General features: G+C 52.5%; 1 protein-coding gene across 8 annotated transcripts in view; it reads right to left on the bottom strand.

The window, feature by feature from the left end:
- The window catches only part of DAB2IP (DAB2 interacting protein), a 125220-nt gene that overhangs the window by 7145 nt on the left and 100489 nt on the right, over positions 1–17586 (bottom strand). For 6 of the 8 annotated variants that reach the window (XM_084219813.1, XM_084219817.1, XM_084219811.1 and 3 more), the window contains 8 exons: positions 15639–15783; positions 13351–13495; positions 10167–10403; positions 8523–8724; positions 8172–8350; positions 5762–6635; positions 3404–3556; positions 335–537 (listed from right to left, as the gene is read on the bottom strand). In XM_084219813.1, the coding sequence (XP_084075939.1) occupies positions 335–537; positions 3404–3556; positions 5762–6635; positions 8172–8350; positions 8523–8724; positions 10167–10403; positions 13351–13495; positions 15639–15783 (2138 nt within the window). The remainder of the gene's footprint in view (positions 1–334; positions 538–3403; positions 3557–5761; positions 6636–8171; positions 8351–8522; positions 8725–10166; positions 10404–13350; positions 13496–15638; positions 15784–17586) is intronic. The other 2 variants (XM_084219810.1, XM_084219812.1) reach the window with 2 other exon arrangements.

Raw genomic sequence — 17586 nt, 5'->3', positions numbered from 1 at the left:
CACTGAAACAGCCCTGGACCAGTGTAAACCACTTTCCACGGGGTGGGAGAAAGGCTTTTAGAGTTATAGATAAGGGATGGTGATGAGAGCCATAGCTGTATGTACAGAAAAAGCCTGCCAGAGCCTCCAAACTCTCCCCTCCTGAAGTTCTGTCCGTGTGCATCAGGAAAACATCAGGGTTTTCCTGGTCCCAGGTAACACTGAGGGGAAAACCCATATGTGAAACCTGCCTGCATCTCCAAAGAATACTGATTCTCTTGAGAAGGGGTGAGCTCTAATGCCAGCCAGGCTGCCCTGCCTCACTGCCATCCCCAGCACTCCCATCTCCCTGTACCTGCTGATGATGCCCTTCATCTGGATCTCCTTATCCTCCTGCTGCCGCCGGAGCCGCTCCTCGCTCTCCTCCAGCCTGGCCTGGTACTCCAGCACCAGCTTCTGTGTGGTTTCCTCCTGGCATTTGAAGCGAGTCTCATACTCCTCCAGCTTCTTGTTGGAGATGCGGAGCTTGTCCTGCAGTACCACCAGGTCCTGCTGGTACTGAGCACGCAGGGACAGACACAGGAGAAAAGACATGTGGCACGTTACCTCGTAGGGTTTGCCCTCGCCAGGGTTTCCCCCAAGCCCGCTCACGCCCCTGTCCTTGTATCAGACTATAGCTGCAAACCCGTATCAGACAACCCCGCTCGCCGACACCTCCTCTTCCGTCTTCTCCGCGGCGCCAGGGGCGATGCCGGGTCTGCGGGGCGGGCAGGTCGCTGGCAGGTGCAGAGAGTGGGCTGTTAGCAGAGTCTGGCATTTCACAGGGGAAATGCAGGTTAGAGCAGGCCCTGGCAAAGGCGGCGGGCAGCTTCTCACACTGACAGCGCGGGGCTCGCTCAGGCAGGGAGGCTGCAGCGTGGAGTTTGGGGTTCACGCAGGAGCTCTTCAGTCTGCAGCAGTAAATGGGGGGGCTTTGGGCAGGCTGGGTGCCAAGCACGAGGGGCAGTGACAAATGCAGGACACTGCTGTGTCAGCACCCTTCATCGAGCCGAAGGCACTGTGCCAGCTGAGCAGGGCACAGAGCACTGCTGCCTTTTGGGGCCCAGCATTTAACTCAGATCTCCAACCAGGGTTCAGTCCAAGAAGAGCTGCTGCATGAAGCCAAGACCCCACAGTTGTACTGTTCACTTGGGTGAAGCTATAAATCAGCAGCAGAATTACATAAAGCAATTAAAAAAATTAAGAGCTTTTGAACTCGGTAAAACTGGGTTCAGCTATTGCAGCAGCACAGCATTCAGTAAACTTGCTTTGCTAAAGGAAAATCCAGTGAGTGTGTGCACAAGAAAACTGCTCTGATTTAAAAAAATTATATTTGGACATAGTCTTTAAAAAAGCATCTCAACTGGAATAACTTTAGAGTAATTAACATGCAGCTGATAATGTGACAAGATGCTTTTAAAGTCAGATACAGGAAAAAGGCTTCCATCTGAGTCATGTAGGCTGTTAAAGCTACAAGTATTATTAATGAACTGAGAGAAGTGCACTCTGTTATGTCTTAACTTGGCCTTTTCCCTTTGGCCATCATACCTGGGTAGGCACTGCAATGATGGGCTGGGTCATGTCCCAGGTCGACAGTCCTGCTCGACCGTGTGACTCCAGACCAGCCCTAGGGAGAAGGGAGGGCAGCCAGGCTGCTGCTGGGGACTGGCCAGCACTCCACTCAAAAATAACTGCAGCTCCCAAGGATTGAAAACTTAGAACTCAGGAAGCTGATGGTTTCCTGAACTGCAAAAGTACTGGAGTGAGGTGGTTTTCCTTTAGCAAAGCTCTTACTGCAGCACAGGAACGACACGGTTTGCACATGGAACCTGAAGCAATGAGGGAACAAAGCTGCACAGTAGCACTAAAGTCAGACAGCAGGGAGTTGCTTGAACAGGAAAGATTAAATACCTACCCTAGCCTTAAAATAGGAGCAGCGTAAGTGAGCTCAGAGGAGAGCAGGAGAGGCCTCAGAGCCCGAAGGAGTCGCTCCTGTCTCTAGAACACTTGTCTCATTCTCAGTTACCATTCAGTTCTTACAGTAATGGGGAGAGAGGTTATGCTAATGGTGATCTTGAATGTCAGTGACTGATGGGACAGCAGAGTAAGGAAAGATGCTGCATGGCAATGAGACAGCTTGGGCCAGGGCTCCTGCTGGGCTTGGGGCAGGCACTGGGATGTTGCAATGCCATCAGAGTTTGTAACCCCATCACTGCCTGCCCTGTGCCCAGTCAGGATGGGCTGAAGCCACAAAACTGCCCTGATCTTCCTGGGGCAGCTGGGAGCCGCTGCCTTGTACCTCCTAGCTCCTACAACTCCTGCCCTCGGCATTTTCCTTGGGTTTAAGAGGTGACAGCCCCCAAATGACACAGCACAGCTGAATGAGCACAGGAAGGCTATTGGAACAAAGCCAGAGACACGTCTGTGCTGGGAAACAGGACGGGGACTTAGGGAAGGATGATGTCTGCAGTGCTGGTGTGATAGAAGAGAAGCACATTGAGGAAACATCCCAAATGCTATAGATGCTCAAGTGCCACAATCCTGGCAGAGCCAGGCTGCTGAGAAAGAACCTTGCAGAAGCAGCAATCAGCAAAGATGGGATTTTCCCAGATTCTTACTGTTGGATCCTCATTTTTAGCCTTCTTTGTCATCCTAGCCAGGCCTACTTTGTCTCTTCCCAGCTTCTCCCACCCCAGACTTGCCCAGGAAGGAGGGGAAGGGAGCAGCACCCCTCTGCTTCAGAGGCACAGAGCCTCTGTGGGCTCAGGGGCTGAGACTGAATACCCTGCACATGGCTTCCTGGCAGACCCCTGACTGGCCAGGCCCCCTGATGTGTGTGACACCGCCATAAGCTTGTGGAAGTGCCACAAAGTCACCCCAGACACCAGTGATGTCTCTGAGACCAAAATTTGGACTTAATTTTTAGGTCTGTGAACAGCTTTTTGACATGGAAGCTTCTTCCTCCTCCATGTCCCTGTTGTGAGGCATGAGGCTGCCTGTGCCTTACTCCACCTCTGTTACAGGTGTGCTTAATCCCCTTTTTAAGCTTTCTTCCCAGCAGCTGGGTGAGTTGGAATGGGAAGAGTAAGAGGCACTGGCTGGCTGCAGAGTTTGTTTTAGGGCAGCATCAGCACTTGATTCCTGGCTCCCGTCTTTCTTACTTGCTTTCATCAGAAGGTGATTCCAGTCACTGAGTGTGTGAAAGCCTCCCAAACATTCCCCACAAGTTCCCTGTGAGGCCAAGTAGGACAGGGAGCAACCTGGCCCCTCTCTGCTGCACAGGGATGTGCACACAGCCCACCTTCTCCCCAGGGTGCTCAGGGAATAACATTCAAGGAAATCCTCTCTCTATTCAGAAACTTGTTTCAATCCAATCAGGTTTTACCTTTTCTGCTTGGCTGAGCTCGTCCTTATTCCTGAGCTTATCCCTGTGCTTGGAATCTGGGTCAATGCTTTCATCTTCTAAAAACTGCATGTTCATATTCAAAAGCCAAGCAGCAGTGCGGTCCAGGGCATTGGGGTTCACAGGAGAAGGGGCCTACAATGAAACAATGATACAACCATGACAAAAGAAAAACCTGTAACACAAATGGTCATGAAGCTGGAGAGAGAGAGTTTCCTTCCAAGCAGACCCTCTCCCATGCTGCTCAGACAGCAACAAGCCAGGTTAAGCTACCAGAGCAGCTGGGACTGGAGCAGGAACAACTCCTGTTCTGCAGTTGGACATGATTTTGGGTCAAGCAGTGGAACCTGCTCGAAGTCATGGCCCTGGTGTCTGAGCAGATCCTGTCACCTCACAAGGACACGACCTGCGAAGGTGCTGAGCTGCAGGAGAGCAGAGTGACTGGATGTGTTTTTTTCACTCCATGAGAAAAGTTCTCTGAAGTCTTCATGTTGTTATGAGCCATCTTTGCTTCATGGATTCCATAAAACAAGATCTGAAAACTGAAATTCTCCTTATGACTGTGCAGGTGCCTTCTTGGAGAAGTTTCTTTCCAGCTGAGGCTACACTAAGGATGCTGAAGAGGTCTAAATGCTCACTATCACTTACTAGTGATGTTCCATGGTCAGTGAGCTACAGTCATGTCTGCTGCCTTTCAGTCCTGGCCTGGGCAGGAACTGCCAGTGGCACTGCCTAAATATTTTCCAACCACAATACCAGGAAGTCACTCTTCAGCTATTTCCTTTCCATCCTGCCTTGTTATAAGCTGCAGTAAACATTGAGATGAAAACATGGGATCTGCATGACTTGGTCATTCAAGTTAATGACTTGAGAATTCAAGTTAACAAATCACAAATGTCAGAAACTTTCTCCTTCATTCCAGAGAAACCCAGTCACTGTGAGGCAGCAGAACAGGAGGTTCTGTGTCAGAAGGAGTAGGGACTGGTTTCATTTCCTCATTGGGGTCAGGAGCTTTCCCATGCCATCTTCCAGTCTGGTCTTCTACCTCCAGACTTATGAATTGGAAGCATCAGACTTGGCTCATGAGCACTGCTGGCTACAAATCCTCATGCTGCCAATATGGAAATAAAATGTGCACAGGAAGGGTGGGAGAGGCATTCTGAGACTTCAGGTCTGAAGACAAACTTCAAGAGGACCACAGGTGTGGGTGGAGGAATCTGTGAAGAGAACCTCGCAAGAGCTTTCTGATGGCCACCTGGAGAATCCTTGTCTTTCTGGAAGAAACCCTGCTACAGCCAGGCCTCTGGTCCTTGCCCAGCTCTGTGCCCTCTGTCCCTAACGAGCATTGATTGCGTTATACAAAGGCTGCTGCACAGCGCTGCTAATGCCAGCGCTTACAGATCGATACCGGAATCACAGAGCAACCTTCTGTGGGCAGCACTGACCAGGCTCCACAGCTGCTGTGTGGGAGAGGCAGGCACAGCAACACTGAGGGCTGGAGAAGGGCCTGAGCTAACTCAGGGTCTGGGTGCAGTGGACTCTTGCTGCTTGTCCAGTTTCTGTGTTTGCTTTTCTTTTACAACTCTTCTTTGGCACAGAGGTCTTACTGTGATAATATTCTGTAGGGCTGGTTTTGAAATGTAGAGTGAATAAATAAGCACTATAAAAACCATTTGTCCATGGCAGGACATCCAGAAGGCCTTAGGCCTGTGACCTACTGCCTTCTGTTTTACTCCACAGACAGTGGGATGGAATTCTGTGCAGCCCAGCAGGTGGTGTGGGACTGGGATCACTGCAGAGCTCTGCACAGCAGGAATGTCACTCTGGGCTCCTTCCTCCCTGCTCCTATGGGAGGGTTTCACAGAGCAAACAGGAATATCCAGGAGTGCCATGGCCCTGCTGGGACAGGAGCAGCAGCAGGGAGGCTCTTAGTTACAGAAGATGAGGGTCTGTTCCAAGCCTGGGGGATGGCACGGGGTTGGCTATGGCATGGGATGAGAGCCTGGGCATGGACAGGCAAAGCAGTGACAAGATGGTAGTGCAGGACAGCGGCGTGGCTGCCGTTGTCCTTGAGCCTCTGCCACCTACCGCCGTCACCCTCCAGTGTGCCATGTGACAGAGGGACACCGGGAGTGGATGCTGCTCTGTGTTCCTGTCCGTGGAGGGCCTCTGTCTCAGGCCGGAGGTGCCAGAGCCGAGGTACATCCCCACATGTGATGCCACTATGGGGTTGGCACTGATGTGGCAGTTCAGAGCCACATGCCCTCCCATGGCAGCAATATCCATGGGCTAACCCCACCTGGCCCCTTCAGTGCCAGGGCCAGGACAGCCCGAACTCACCTGTTTGTGCATCGTGCGCTGCTTCATCTCAGGGCTGTCACCCTTGGAGGAGGAGGACTGCTGCCGGAGCCGCGCCCCGCTGCCAGGCCAGTCGGGCGATGAGGACATCATGCTGCCGCTGGAAGGTCGCTGGTACTGCACCGTGTTCAGCAGGGAGGGCGGCGTGCGGCCGCGGGTGACGGGCGGGGGCGGCGGGGGCGGCTGGTCGATGCGCCGCTGCGGCCCCGCGCTGTTCTGCCGCGGCATCGTGGGCTGGCCGCCCTTCTCGGTCAGCGACAGCTGCCGCCGGGCCAGCTCCCCCGGCCGGCGCGAGAAGTCCTCGCCGGCGGCGGGGCCGGCGAAGCCGTGCTTGTTGGCCGTCAGCTCCTCGCTGTTGCTGTGGGAGCTGAGCGAGCTGTGGCACTCGGAGCCGGAGTCGCCCAGGCCGCGGGGGGACAGCGGCAGCCCGGCGGCCATCTGGTACACGGGGTTCTGGAAGGACAGCGGCGCCAGCAGCTGGGGCCGGCCGGGCGCGCTCTCGCCGCTCGGCGTGGTGGGGGTCTGGCCCACCCGGCGCACGGTGGCCATGCCCGTCACGCTGTTCTGCTGAGTCCGTGTGGTCCATACGCCCTGCAACTGCCCCAGGGACGACTGACTGTCATTGAGCGAGTCGGCTGTGCCGGGCGCGTTGGCCCCGCTGTCCAAGAGCCGATTGTCCTGCAAGTCCACCATGGACAAACTCTTGCTGCCATTAGACATCTGCACGTCGGGCTCATTGGCCTCTGAGTAACTGGAGCTTCGGGCAGGCGAGGGCTGGGCCCCAGCAGACCTTGTGACAAAAAACAAGTCCTTGTTTTCAGGGGTTGGAGATGGTAACCGTGTGAAATCTATCAGACTGCGGGGAAGTCAGTGCGTAAGAAGAGGAGAGGAAAACAAAACAAAAAAGAAGAGTTGTGAATGCTGCACCGGAGCAGGAAAACGAAATCACTCAGAAATCAGGGTGGCGCAGCTGTGTGGGACAGGGATGGGGACAGGGACAAGACCCAGCCCTGGCAGGAGCAGGGATAGGGTTGGCTCAGCCAGGGACAGTGTGAGGAGTGGGGAGGGTGCTGTGGAGCCCTGGGCTGGCCTGGGAACAGGCAGGTGAGGGCAGGTGAGTGAGGGCAGTGTGTGCACACAGGGCACTGCACTGTCACGAGGCTGAGGGACACACTCCTGGGGGCTGCTCTGCTCTGGCTCAGTGCGGTCACCCTTCCTGCTCCCAAAGGCTGTCTCCATGCCAGTCCCATGTGCCTGCTCTGTACCTGGGCAGCAAGCTCCTGTGGGCACACTGGCAAGGATTTGGACCGCACAGAACACTGTGGGGGCCGGGTCCACACCAGGCCTCCCAGGTCAGTGAGTGCTCACACAGCAGAGCTAAAGCCTGGCACCTGAAGGTTATCCCTCCACTCCTGCTGCAATGCACATTCATGCAATATTGATTTCTTGGGGATAGGAAGAAAGAGCTTTGCAGTAGCTTCATGTGAATATTCTGCTGATCAAAGATGGTGCATTGTAAGCAAGTATTGGGGGGGAAGCACATTGTCAGAGATCCTCCATAGCATTGGATTTAAATAATTGCACCTCATGCTGGGAGGCACTAGAGATGAAAGCTCTGATTAGAGCAAGTCCAGTGCCATTGCTGCCTTTCATTCCTAATTAAACTGTTAAATATTTTGCAGTTTCCACTTACAAACTATTTTACTAGCACAGTCTTTCCGTTTGTGTGGGCTCCATTTAATTTTCCACAAACAGAAATATTAGAGGTCTGCAAAAGCCTCATCCTCCCCATGAATGAAGCTCCTTACTTAATCAGGCCAAAAAGTATGTAGGTGACTGTGTCTGTGAATCACTGCTCAGCAGTGAAAACTCCCAGAATTATAAAAACTGGACAGAGTAAACTGAAGTTCCTTGTGAGGCCTCTACAGCGTGGATAGTTACAGAACTATCCATGTCTGGATGCTAGTGAATTCAGCACACATCCTACTTCGTACAAAGATGGGCGAGGCCAATCCTGTACATCTCTCACAGCCCTTAACACCACCATCCATCACCTTGAAGTCAGCACTAGCAGACCCTCAAGTCCTCAAAGGATGCACCCTTTGCTTCTGCAGCCACATCTCAACACCTGAGACCACAACCACCAGGTTCCTCATTTCCCAGACCACATCCCCAGTTTTGGCTCTCAAGGGGCCCAGGAGGGAGCCATGGACTGGCACTACCACCCACTGTTCTCTCCAGAGTCAGAGCTGAACTACATCCAGCGCCACTTCTGCAATGGGAGAGCCTGGTCAGTGGATCAGCCAACTCCACACTGCACCCTGTCCAGCCTGTCTCTGCATGACTGTTCTGTGTGTCCCTGCTGCGTGGCCAGGCCCCGCTGGTCTCTTACCCAGATAAGTCATTCTCTATGACCATTTTCTGCAGCCCTGCAGAGATGCTGTTGCCAGCACTGGGCGTGGAGGCGGCGTGCTCGGCCGTGACTGACACCTGCACACAGGCCGGGTTACTGAGAGCGGCGTTGACGTCCCGCAGGATCCGGGGCAGAGGCCCCAGTTTGGTGGCAGTGCCCTGGGCACAAAAGAGAGAACAATTACCACCAACAACAATTACCATCTTGTGCTTTTTGCTAGAGAACTATGGGCTTTGCCAGTTTCTGTAGAGTCTCTTCAGAGAATCACATGAACAACATTTTCTCCATCACTTCCTGCCCCCAGAGCTGTCCCTGTCATCCCCTTGATACCTGCTCCAGTTGGGAAATGACTTCCCAGAGTAGTGAGTGCAACGTGGACAGTTCCCGGCCCAGGTCAATGTAGCCCTCAAAGCCAGCTGTGTTTGAGATGGTTTCGGGATTGGAAATCTCCAGGAGAAATCTCTGCATGTTAGTCCATTCATGTTCCAGGAACTGATTCATAAAAGACATGTATTCCTCTTTGCTGCCAAACCTATTGAGAGAGCAACACAGATTTCAGCTAAATCAGGAAAAAAACTGCAGTCCATGGAAAGGAGAGGTACAACACAGCTAAGAACCTTCCACTGGCATCTCAATCCTTCCAACCCTTGGGGTCCCTGGACTGTGAGCAGACACCGGGGACACCTCACTAACCGTGGAACCAAAATCAACCCCTGCCTGATCCAGCATCAGTGTGTGATCTGCACATCAGGAACAAAGGTGAAAACAGGAGAAACAAAGGAGTTCTTGGTAGCCCAGTGTCTTCTGGGTCAGGGCACAGCCTCCAGAAACAGGACCTGTCACTGGAAATCAAGATGCTGTCACAGCAATCACCCTCAGCTGACTGGAGCCCAGTGACAGATGGGGGCAGTTGCCACTCTCCAGCAATGTCAGCACAACTGCTCTGGGATCCCCCTGGAGAGTCCCCCCTGCAGCTGGGCCAGCCCCATTGTCCCCTCAGGCTTCCTGCCACCTCCTTCTGCCCTCCAAGCTCTTCACCCGCAATATTTTGTTTGATTTAGAGCACAACAGGGTGGGCCCCGTGGTTGGACTGTCCTGGCAGCAGCTGGTGCTGTGCCAGCGGTTCCGTGGGACAGGCTCGGCCCATGCACAGGACAGCTTGGCTTGATCACTTCAGCTTGACTAATGTCAGCTTAGTTAAAGAGCCTTTCCTGCAAAGTGCTGCAAACATGAAAACCCTTTAGTTAGGGATTGGTCAGGAATACAGAGAATTTCTGTCATCTAGTGTAACACACTTGTACATCTCCTGCCGGCATCCGCAGGCGCATCTGTGCGTTGCTGACTGTGAGTGTGAGCACTGAGCCAGTTTCCAGATCTAAGGAGCTTTAGATAGAAACTGTCCATTCATGTTTCAGAAAGCTCATCATTTTGTTATCAGAGCTCAGGATAAGTAGCTCAGAGCTACAGCCAGTGGAAAGATTTTCAGAAATCTCTCGCTTTGTTTCCATCAAACCAATGGGCTTAGTTAGAAATTGATGGTGTCTCTGTTCTCAGGCCTTCCCAGTTCAATCAGCTGCATTTTAATAGCAGGGAAGGTCCCAGAGCTCAAAGGAGGGATGGAACAGTTCCTGAGCGCACATCACTGCTGCTGATCAGGTTCTGGTCCTACATCTGCAGGACATCACAGGACAAAGTCCCCACTGCCACCCCACTGCTTGTCCATGTGGTCAAAACAGCCTGTTTTCCTGCTCATAAAATATGTCCTGTTTTGGAAACTTTAATGATCTCCCTGACCTGACAGTGAGGGAACAAATCCCAGAGAGATGTGGGGAAAAAGCCAACAGGAAGCAAACAGGCCCTTTCCAGTGAGGAAAGGAGTGGCCAAGCGTGGGACTGTCCTGGTGCCGTGGCTCTAACCACGCACCCAGAGGTTCTGCCCCTCCCCAGCCCTGCCCTGCCCACAGCTTGGCTTACTTGGCAAAGTTGGCGAGGTTCTGGGTGACCTTGGCGATGAGGGTCAAAGTGCGTGCGGTGCGGTCATCGGGGTACTCCTGGAGCAGGCTGAACAGGGACGGGGACATGATGGCCGGGCACAGGAAGCGCAGGAACAGGGAGGCACTGATCAGGCGCTCGCTGATGTCGGGGCGGCCTCGGTTGCTGCACTCCTGTCTCCACGAGGCAAAAACTTCTTTGAGCTCTCTCGGGAAGACACTGAAATGACACAAGGACAGGCAGTGTCTGTCAGGGTTGGAGTGTCAGGAGTCTGAAACCACCTAGGGGAAAAAGCAAAGCTGCTCTGTAAAGTTGTGAGAGAAGCAGCTTCTATTGGACCTTATGCTGGATACCAAGATCCCAGAAAACTGGGGAGACTGGCATATGAAACAAACTGCACAGAAACTCTTCAGGACTCAGTGGCTGTGCCATGGGGTACTCTGAGCTAGAGGAAGCTTAGCCAGTAAGGAGAGCATCTCCTGAAGAATCACCAGCAGCACAGGAATCTCTGGCACAGCTGGAGCTTGCAGGGGGGGCTGTGCAAACTGTAATACTCTGTTTAAGCACCTGGATCAAATCCCACTGTGCCTAGTACAAACACAGAGCCCCACCAGAGTTACTCCAGCCTTGTAACTGCACAGACCTCAGCCTGCCTTTCCCGGATGCCAGAATTCCCTGGGGGCCAGCAGACACTCACTGCAGCAGCCCTTATCGCTGGAGAGCTGCTGCCTGTTCCTGCTCGGCCCTCCCCAGCTCCCTGTTCCCACCTTATCCTGTTCCCAGCATGTGTTATTTATTCAGCTGGAGACTCCCACCTGGAAGCAGGCTGGCACTGGGCTGGCCACTGGTTCCAGTGTCCCTGGCACACAGATCTCAGTGCCCTAGGCAGGAACCATTGTCCTTGTGTTACACCCAGAGCTGTTCCAATGGGGGTACCACAGCAACTGAGGGGGGGCGGGCTCCATTTCAGGCCATCTGACCTTCTGACACAGCGATGACACTCCAGCCTGGAAAATGCTGCCATCCTGTTCAGCTTCTGCTCTGTGCTCCCTTCACACTTTCACCCCCACGAGCTTTTTTACCCTGAGCTCTACAAATAACATTAGCCAACATTTTTGGCTGGATAAATTCTCCTCTGTCTTTGGCTTGATCCACACAATTGGACAAAACCCTTTCACTTCATGGTATTTGCCCAGAAACAGGAGAATCCTTTAAGCAATTTGAGGCTTGAATGATCAGGACAGGTTGTGCAGTGACTGGAGAGCAAACCCCTGAAATGCAGCACCCGCACGTTCCCGTCACAGGCTGGAGCCCCTGGAAGTTTAATTGTGTCACAGCGGATGGAATCCGGATCGTTGGCTTTATGTGACAAATGAGCCCGTAATTCATTACCCAACTTCCCAGTAACGAGCTTCCACATGCTGAAATTCTGCTTACACTGAAACTTTCCAGATGTCCAAATTATGTCATAATTATAACAATTTTCGGTTATTGTGAACCTCTTTCCTCTCCCTGACTCTCTGCACAGATGAGCACACACACTCCAGTGCTCTATTTAAAGCGGGTTCGTTGGCTGTTGGGATACCTTGGCCAATCCCAACACTTATCAGCCCAATTAATCCCCAAGAACCGCTGAGCTCAAAGGACTTGGGGAACCACTCAGAGCAGCAGCTCAGCTGCTCCAGCCTTCCTTGGAAAGGCAGGATGAGAGGAACAAACTTCCCGTGCATTCCTGACTTTCCCTGGGTCACTTTTCAAGACTATTTTTAGAGTGACCTTTGAGTGCTGCTTTGGGTATTTTTAGGAAGACATTAATTCAAACCATTATCATCCACTGCTGACTAGAAGTGGTGAATCCATCCTGGGAGAGCAGGTAAACACCATTCCTGAGTCAGAGTTATTAATTAGCCAAGGATAAGGAATAGGATACCTGTAAAGAACCTGCCCTTCATGTAGCTGTGGTAGATAATGGCAGCCTGAGCAAGCCTCTTGCTCCTTGCTCTCCCCCTAAGCAGGATGAGTTCCCTTCCTGGCTTCCAGGAGGGCACAATCAGTATCTTGGGAGATTATAAATAATAATTTTTCTGACCTCAACACAACGGCTAGGAGAGGAGAGAAAACAAGAAATCCTTGTTATCAAAGACCTTCTTCCTCCAATATTATCCCTCATTGATGTTTTGTAACAATAGTATTGCTGCTAAATACATTAATAAAAACTAAGCCCAGATTTTAAGCAGAAAGGCTGGAAATCCAGCAGTGAGACAAAAATGCTCCTTCTCTCATGACAAGGACCAAAGTCTCTTGGTATACTAGCAAAAAGCAGAAAGAAAATATTTCTGTTTCTCCAAGTAAGGAAAGTCCCAAGTCCATCTTCTTCCCCTGTGAGGTCACCTCTGCAGGCAGCAGTAGCCACAGACCCAAGGACTCTTGGCTCCCAGCACAGCTGTGCCAAACACCACCTCCTCAGCAGGATCCAGTGCCTCACACCAGCCCATTTGGGATATTCGGGCCTGTCCCAACCAGTTACAAGAACCTTCACCCTGAGAACAAACAACTCGGAAATGCCTCCAGCTGCATACCAGGCCTTGGGCCAAGGAGGCAAAGGGCTTCCATCACCCAGCAACCGCCCAGGGCTGGGAGAGAGAGGGGTTAATCCAGAGGAATGTGGGATGCTGAGCCAAGCAGGGAGAACAGCATCCTCCTCCCAGCTCCAGCACTCTGCAACCAGAGAACATCTGCCCAAACAAAAGCTGCCTGTGCTGGGGCAGCTCCTCACAGGTGCCACAGCCCCTGCCTGCTGCAGGATTTCTGAGCTTTGCTGGATGCTCCTGGAGGTGTAGATCTGTCAGTCTCATCCAGACTGACTTGTTCCAAGGGTGGAAGATCCAGGACGTGCATCTGCCTTTCATTTCAGAATTTCATACACATTTAGCATCAATCACACTTGGTGTTCCCTGCCTCCACTGCCCTGTCCCTGTGCTCCAGTGACTCTGGTACCTCTGAAAACAAGTGTGCCAGAGAATCTGGGAGGGTGCCACATCCCCAGAGCAGATACTCCAAACTCTGGCAGCTCCCCCTCCACAGCTCTGCCAGAGCCGCGGACAGGTCCCAGCTCCTGCAGACACAGCACTCCAGGAGGAGGGAGTGCCACTCCTGGGATACCCACCAGTAGGAGTTGATGATCTTGCAGAAGGCCAGCTCACAGCACATCTTCAGGTTGCCCTGATGTTCAGGGAGGTCTGAAGACGAACACTTGCTGGGATCCACCTCACAATTTTCATCTGATTCATACAGTGCCTTGATGAACTCCCCTGCAAAACAGAGTTGGTGATGGGTTTGGAGACATGGGAAGTGCAGCCTTCAAGCAGCTCTACTCCTAAGCCCCAGTGCCCAAGCAGCTCCCTGGCACCCCGTAACACTGGGGGAAGACGAGAGGGATACAAGAGCACGTGGTGGCCCCTGGGGCAGCTCTCTGGCTCTCCATGTCTCCAAGAGGACCCAGGAGAGCCTGGCAGTTCCTTGGGAGCTCACGCCCAGCACAGCTCACCCAGCACATTCCATCCCTGTTCCCAGCTGGCAGTGCTGTCCCCGTGGCTCTGGGATATTGCATCAGGGCTGCACTGCCCAGCACCCCCCTGGGCCCCTTGCCCCAGCTCCAGAGATGCTCCCTCAGGCTAATCCAGGAGGAAGGAAGCTGGCAGGCCCTGTAATTATTGGTAGCACTGCCTGCTACTGCAGCCTGTGCCCTGGTGCTGACAAACCACTGTGATTCACAGGAGAAATAGGTAATTAAAGAAAAGAAACAAATTACTTGGCTTATTTTGAGCTGAACATTACATAAAATGAAATTAAAAATATTTCCTTGAGTCTTCCCGTGCTCCTCTTTGCTGCCTGGCTGTTCCTCCTCACCTCTGCAGAGGCTCACACTGAGCTGCTCCACCAGCTTCTGCTCTTGTGCCACCTTTCACCACAGCATAGCTGGGCACAGCCCCTGCACTCAGGGTTGGGGGTCAGTCCTTCATCCCAGCAGTGACTGGGGAGATATGGGACAGGGTGACAGGGATGAGGAGGCAGCATTTAGCTTGGGTAATGTTCCGGGAGAATGGTTTGGTTTGGTTTTCTTCTAATTCCAGTTGGTTTGCTCCTAATTCCCAACTGTCTTGGATTTTCCCATTCTGTTTTTTCCCCACTCCAATCTGCAATCCTTCCCTATTGCCAAAACAAATTTTAATTACATACTGGAGAGCCTCTCCAGAGTATTTTCAGCTCTGCCAGGGAGCTCTGGAGCTGCTCTGCTCGCCTGCAGGTGACGCCTGCTGTTCTTCCCTGGCCCCATCACCTGCTCCACGGTTCCAAGGACAGTGCCATGCTGCCCTGGGGCACCTTGTGACATGCAGGTGATTCATCTCCCTGGGAAAAGGTCACTCAGAACCAGCACCCCACAGTGAACAGGAACCCCAGGTTCCTCTTGCACGAGATGGAACTGGCCTGGCAGCACTGAGCCCCCAAAAGGGAATATTTCAAAATTCTCTGATATCATTAATCTCCTGGCTTTTGAGAATTTTTATGAGTAATCTACTTACATACTTGCCTTCAACCAGAAAGCATTACAAGGCAGAAATAAGTAATATTTCTTTTGCTATTCTTGTGGGCTCTCTGTCTGAATTTGCTCAATTATTTCCCTTTCCTCAAGGTTTTCATTATTATTATTATTATTCTCTTAATAAAGTATTTATGCTTCTCTGCTCCTTGCCAAAATTATACAAATCCACTAGCAGGAACCCAACATAGTGAAAAATTAACACCTCAATAGAAACTCTGCTCATCCTGCCCTGGGATGTGGATCCAATGGAAGCTCACAGAGCTTGCAAGGCAGCCTCTCCCCATCCTCGTGCTGTGTTCCCTGCATGCAGTAATTCCTTCCTGACCTGCCCAGAAGCAGAAGCTTCTAATTATTTTCATTTGCATCAAGAGAAGTATTTTTGGAGCCATAAACAGAGCCAGCACTTGGAAAAAAAAAAAGCACCAGGAGGGTTCCCAGTACTGGATGCTCCGGGAGGCAGCGCATCACTGCGACTTGGGAGATCTCATCTGACTCGGGAGCGCTGCAGGAGCCGGGCACGTCTCTGGTGGGGCTGCAAGGGGGGAGATTCAATCAGCCCGTGACAGCCAGTGCTGAGACAGGAGCCTGGCAGGGAGCAGAACGCCTTCAAACATCCCCTGCTGATCTCCTCTGAAAGCAGATGAAGGTGCCAGCTCTGCGGTCACCTTCCCCTGGCACAGGGAGCTGCCCACTGCGGCCATGGCCGTGTCCAGGCTCGGACCTGCTGCCAGGGACACCCTCCAGCAGAAAAATGCTGAGGGCTCTGATGGCCATCAGGGCTCAGGTGAGCAGCAGTCTGGAGCAGCCTGGACAACTTCTCTGGGCGAGACCTGCCAACGCTCTGTACGTACCTAAGGCATCTTGTAAGTATTTCTGCCCCACCAGCTTCAGGTATTCTTCGATTGCTTTGGTGGCCAGTGTGTTCTCCCTGAAAATGAGATGCTCATTCTCACCACAGCGATCAACTTCAGACATCATCAGGTCAGTCAAGAAATCCTGGAAAGCAAAGCCCATGGTGGGTCACCACGCACTGACATTGGTTCCACAGAGCTGCAGCTCCCCAGCCCTGAGAGGTCCCACCTTTGGGAGCCACCCAAGGGACTGGACGTGCTGCAGGTGATCCTGTGTGAACACACTGCCTCGCCACCTGCCCAAACTTCCTCAGAGACGAGGAGAAATAAACCTCTGGAGAGCCTCAACTCTTGCACCCCAACAGTGACACATCCCAGACCCGCAGCTGCCTCTCCATCCGTGCTGCTCTTTGGCTGCTCTCGTGTCAGCCTCACATTCTGTGGGCAAAACCTTTTCTCCCCTATTAAACATGGCTGTGTTTGGTGTCCAACTGCACTGGCTGCAAACCAGGGCCATGCTCCAATATCATGAGTTGTGCCCAGTTAATGGCTGAGACACAAGCCCTAGATATGCACTGAGATACTTAAATTTCCCATTTCCTCCCTATTCATGGAGATAAACAGCATTGACAGTGCCCATTTTGGGCACATTCTTGGTCTGATGTGCACACAACCAAATCCATGGGATGTGATAATCCCCTGTGCTGCAGAGCAATGGAAGGGGTGAGCAGGAGCAGCCCCTGACAGCTGCCCCTGCACCAGTCTGGCCTCAACTGCAAATTCCAGACGAAAAACAGTGTTTAAGAGAGAGCTCCAGATCTGCTTCAGCCACAGCATTCACTGAGCAGGGGGTCAGGAGCTCCTGGGCACGCACTGATCCGAGTGTGCTGCAGCCAGGCCTGATCCAGGAGGAATGCCAGGCACCTGCTAATGCTGATACATGTTCTCTGCACTGCTAATGGACAGAACAGCTCTGCCCGGCTCCTGCTCCTCCTCACGGCACCAGGTGCTGAGGTGTCACCACTCACCTGAGTGACAATGGAAAGAGGGCACTGGCACTGTGCAATCACCCACGTTAACCCTCTGACTGCCTCCCATGTAGGAGACAGAGAAATGATGACACACACATTCATTCACCTCCACAACCAAGGGCACCTTCTTAAACTCCTTTCCATTAAAACAACATCACCTGCTCAGTAATAACCTTCCCTGAGAAATTCTTCATTCCCCCTGAGGGTCACAGCCTGTTTCCCGCAGGGGCAGCAGGAGCACCCCAGGCTGCCACAGAGTGTCCCAGGTCCTGTCCCTGGCACAGCAGAGCAGCAATGGTCCAGCCTGTTCCAACGCACACTGGGAAGAGGGGACATCAGGTCCTACTCCCTGCCAGTGGCTGGATGGGAGTTTTGCACCAGATGCAACTTGCTCTGTTTCATTTCTCACACGGACATCTCTGCATTGAAAGTTTAATCAAGGTTCAACAAACAGCTTTCTCTGAATCCAGGAGGCCCAAATAATTTAATCCACAGACCCTTCATCACTGTGCTCCTGTCCCAGGCAAAGGCAAACCCTGGGGCAGGCAGGTACATCCCTGTGTAAGAGCACATGAGGAAGGGAGGAGACATCCCTGCAGTAGGCAAGGATCCAGTGCTCCCACCTTCCCACAACACTCTGGGACCAACTCACTGCCTTGACCTTCCCCCAAGACCCTCCAAAAAAGCCAGAGGAGGAGCTTTGGGCTAAAAAAAAACCCCACTTCTATTATTTCTTTAGCCAGAAGATGCCCTTCCTCAAATCCCGCTACGTCTGCAGTGCTCTGGCAGCTGCAGAGGCAAAAATCCCTCCTGGAAACAAAGCACGTGCCTCCCTCTGCTATTTTCTCTCATTTTGCCCTTTTTATCAGCCAAGCTGGAATGAAACTTTAAACCCTGCTCAAATCCCGTTAGCTGCT

The sequence above is a fragment of the Fringilla coelebs genome, assembly GCF_963513975.1.
Source record: "Fringilla coelebs genome assembly, chromosome: 21".
In the NCBI taxonomy this organism is placed as follows: domain Eukaryota; kingdom Metazoa; phylum Chordata; class Aves; order Passeriformes; family Fringillidae; genus Fringilla; species Fringilla coelebs.
Note: the sequence above shows the minus strand (reverse complement) of the source record. Positions and strands in the feature narration are given on the sequence as shown.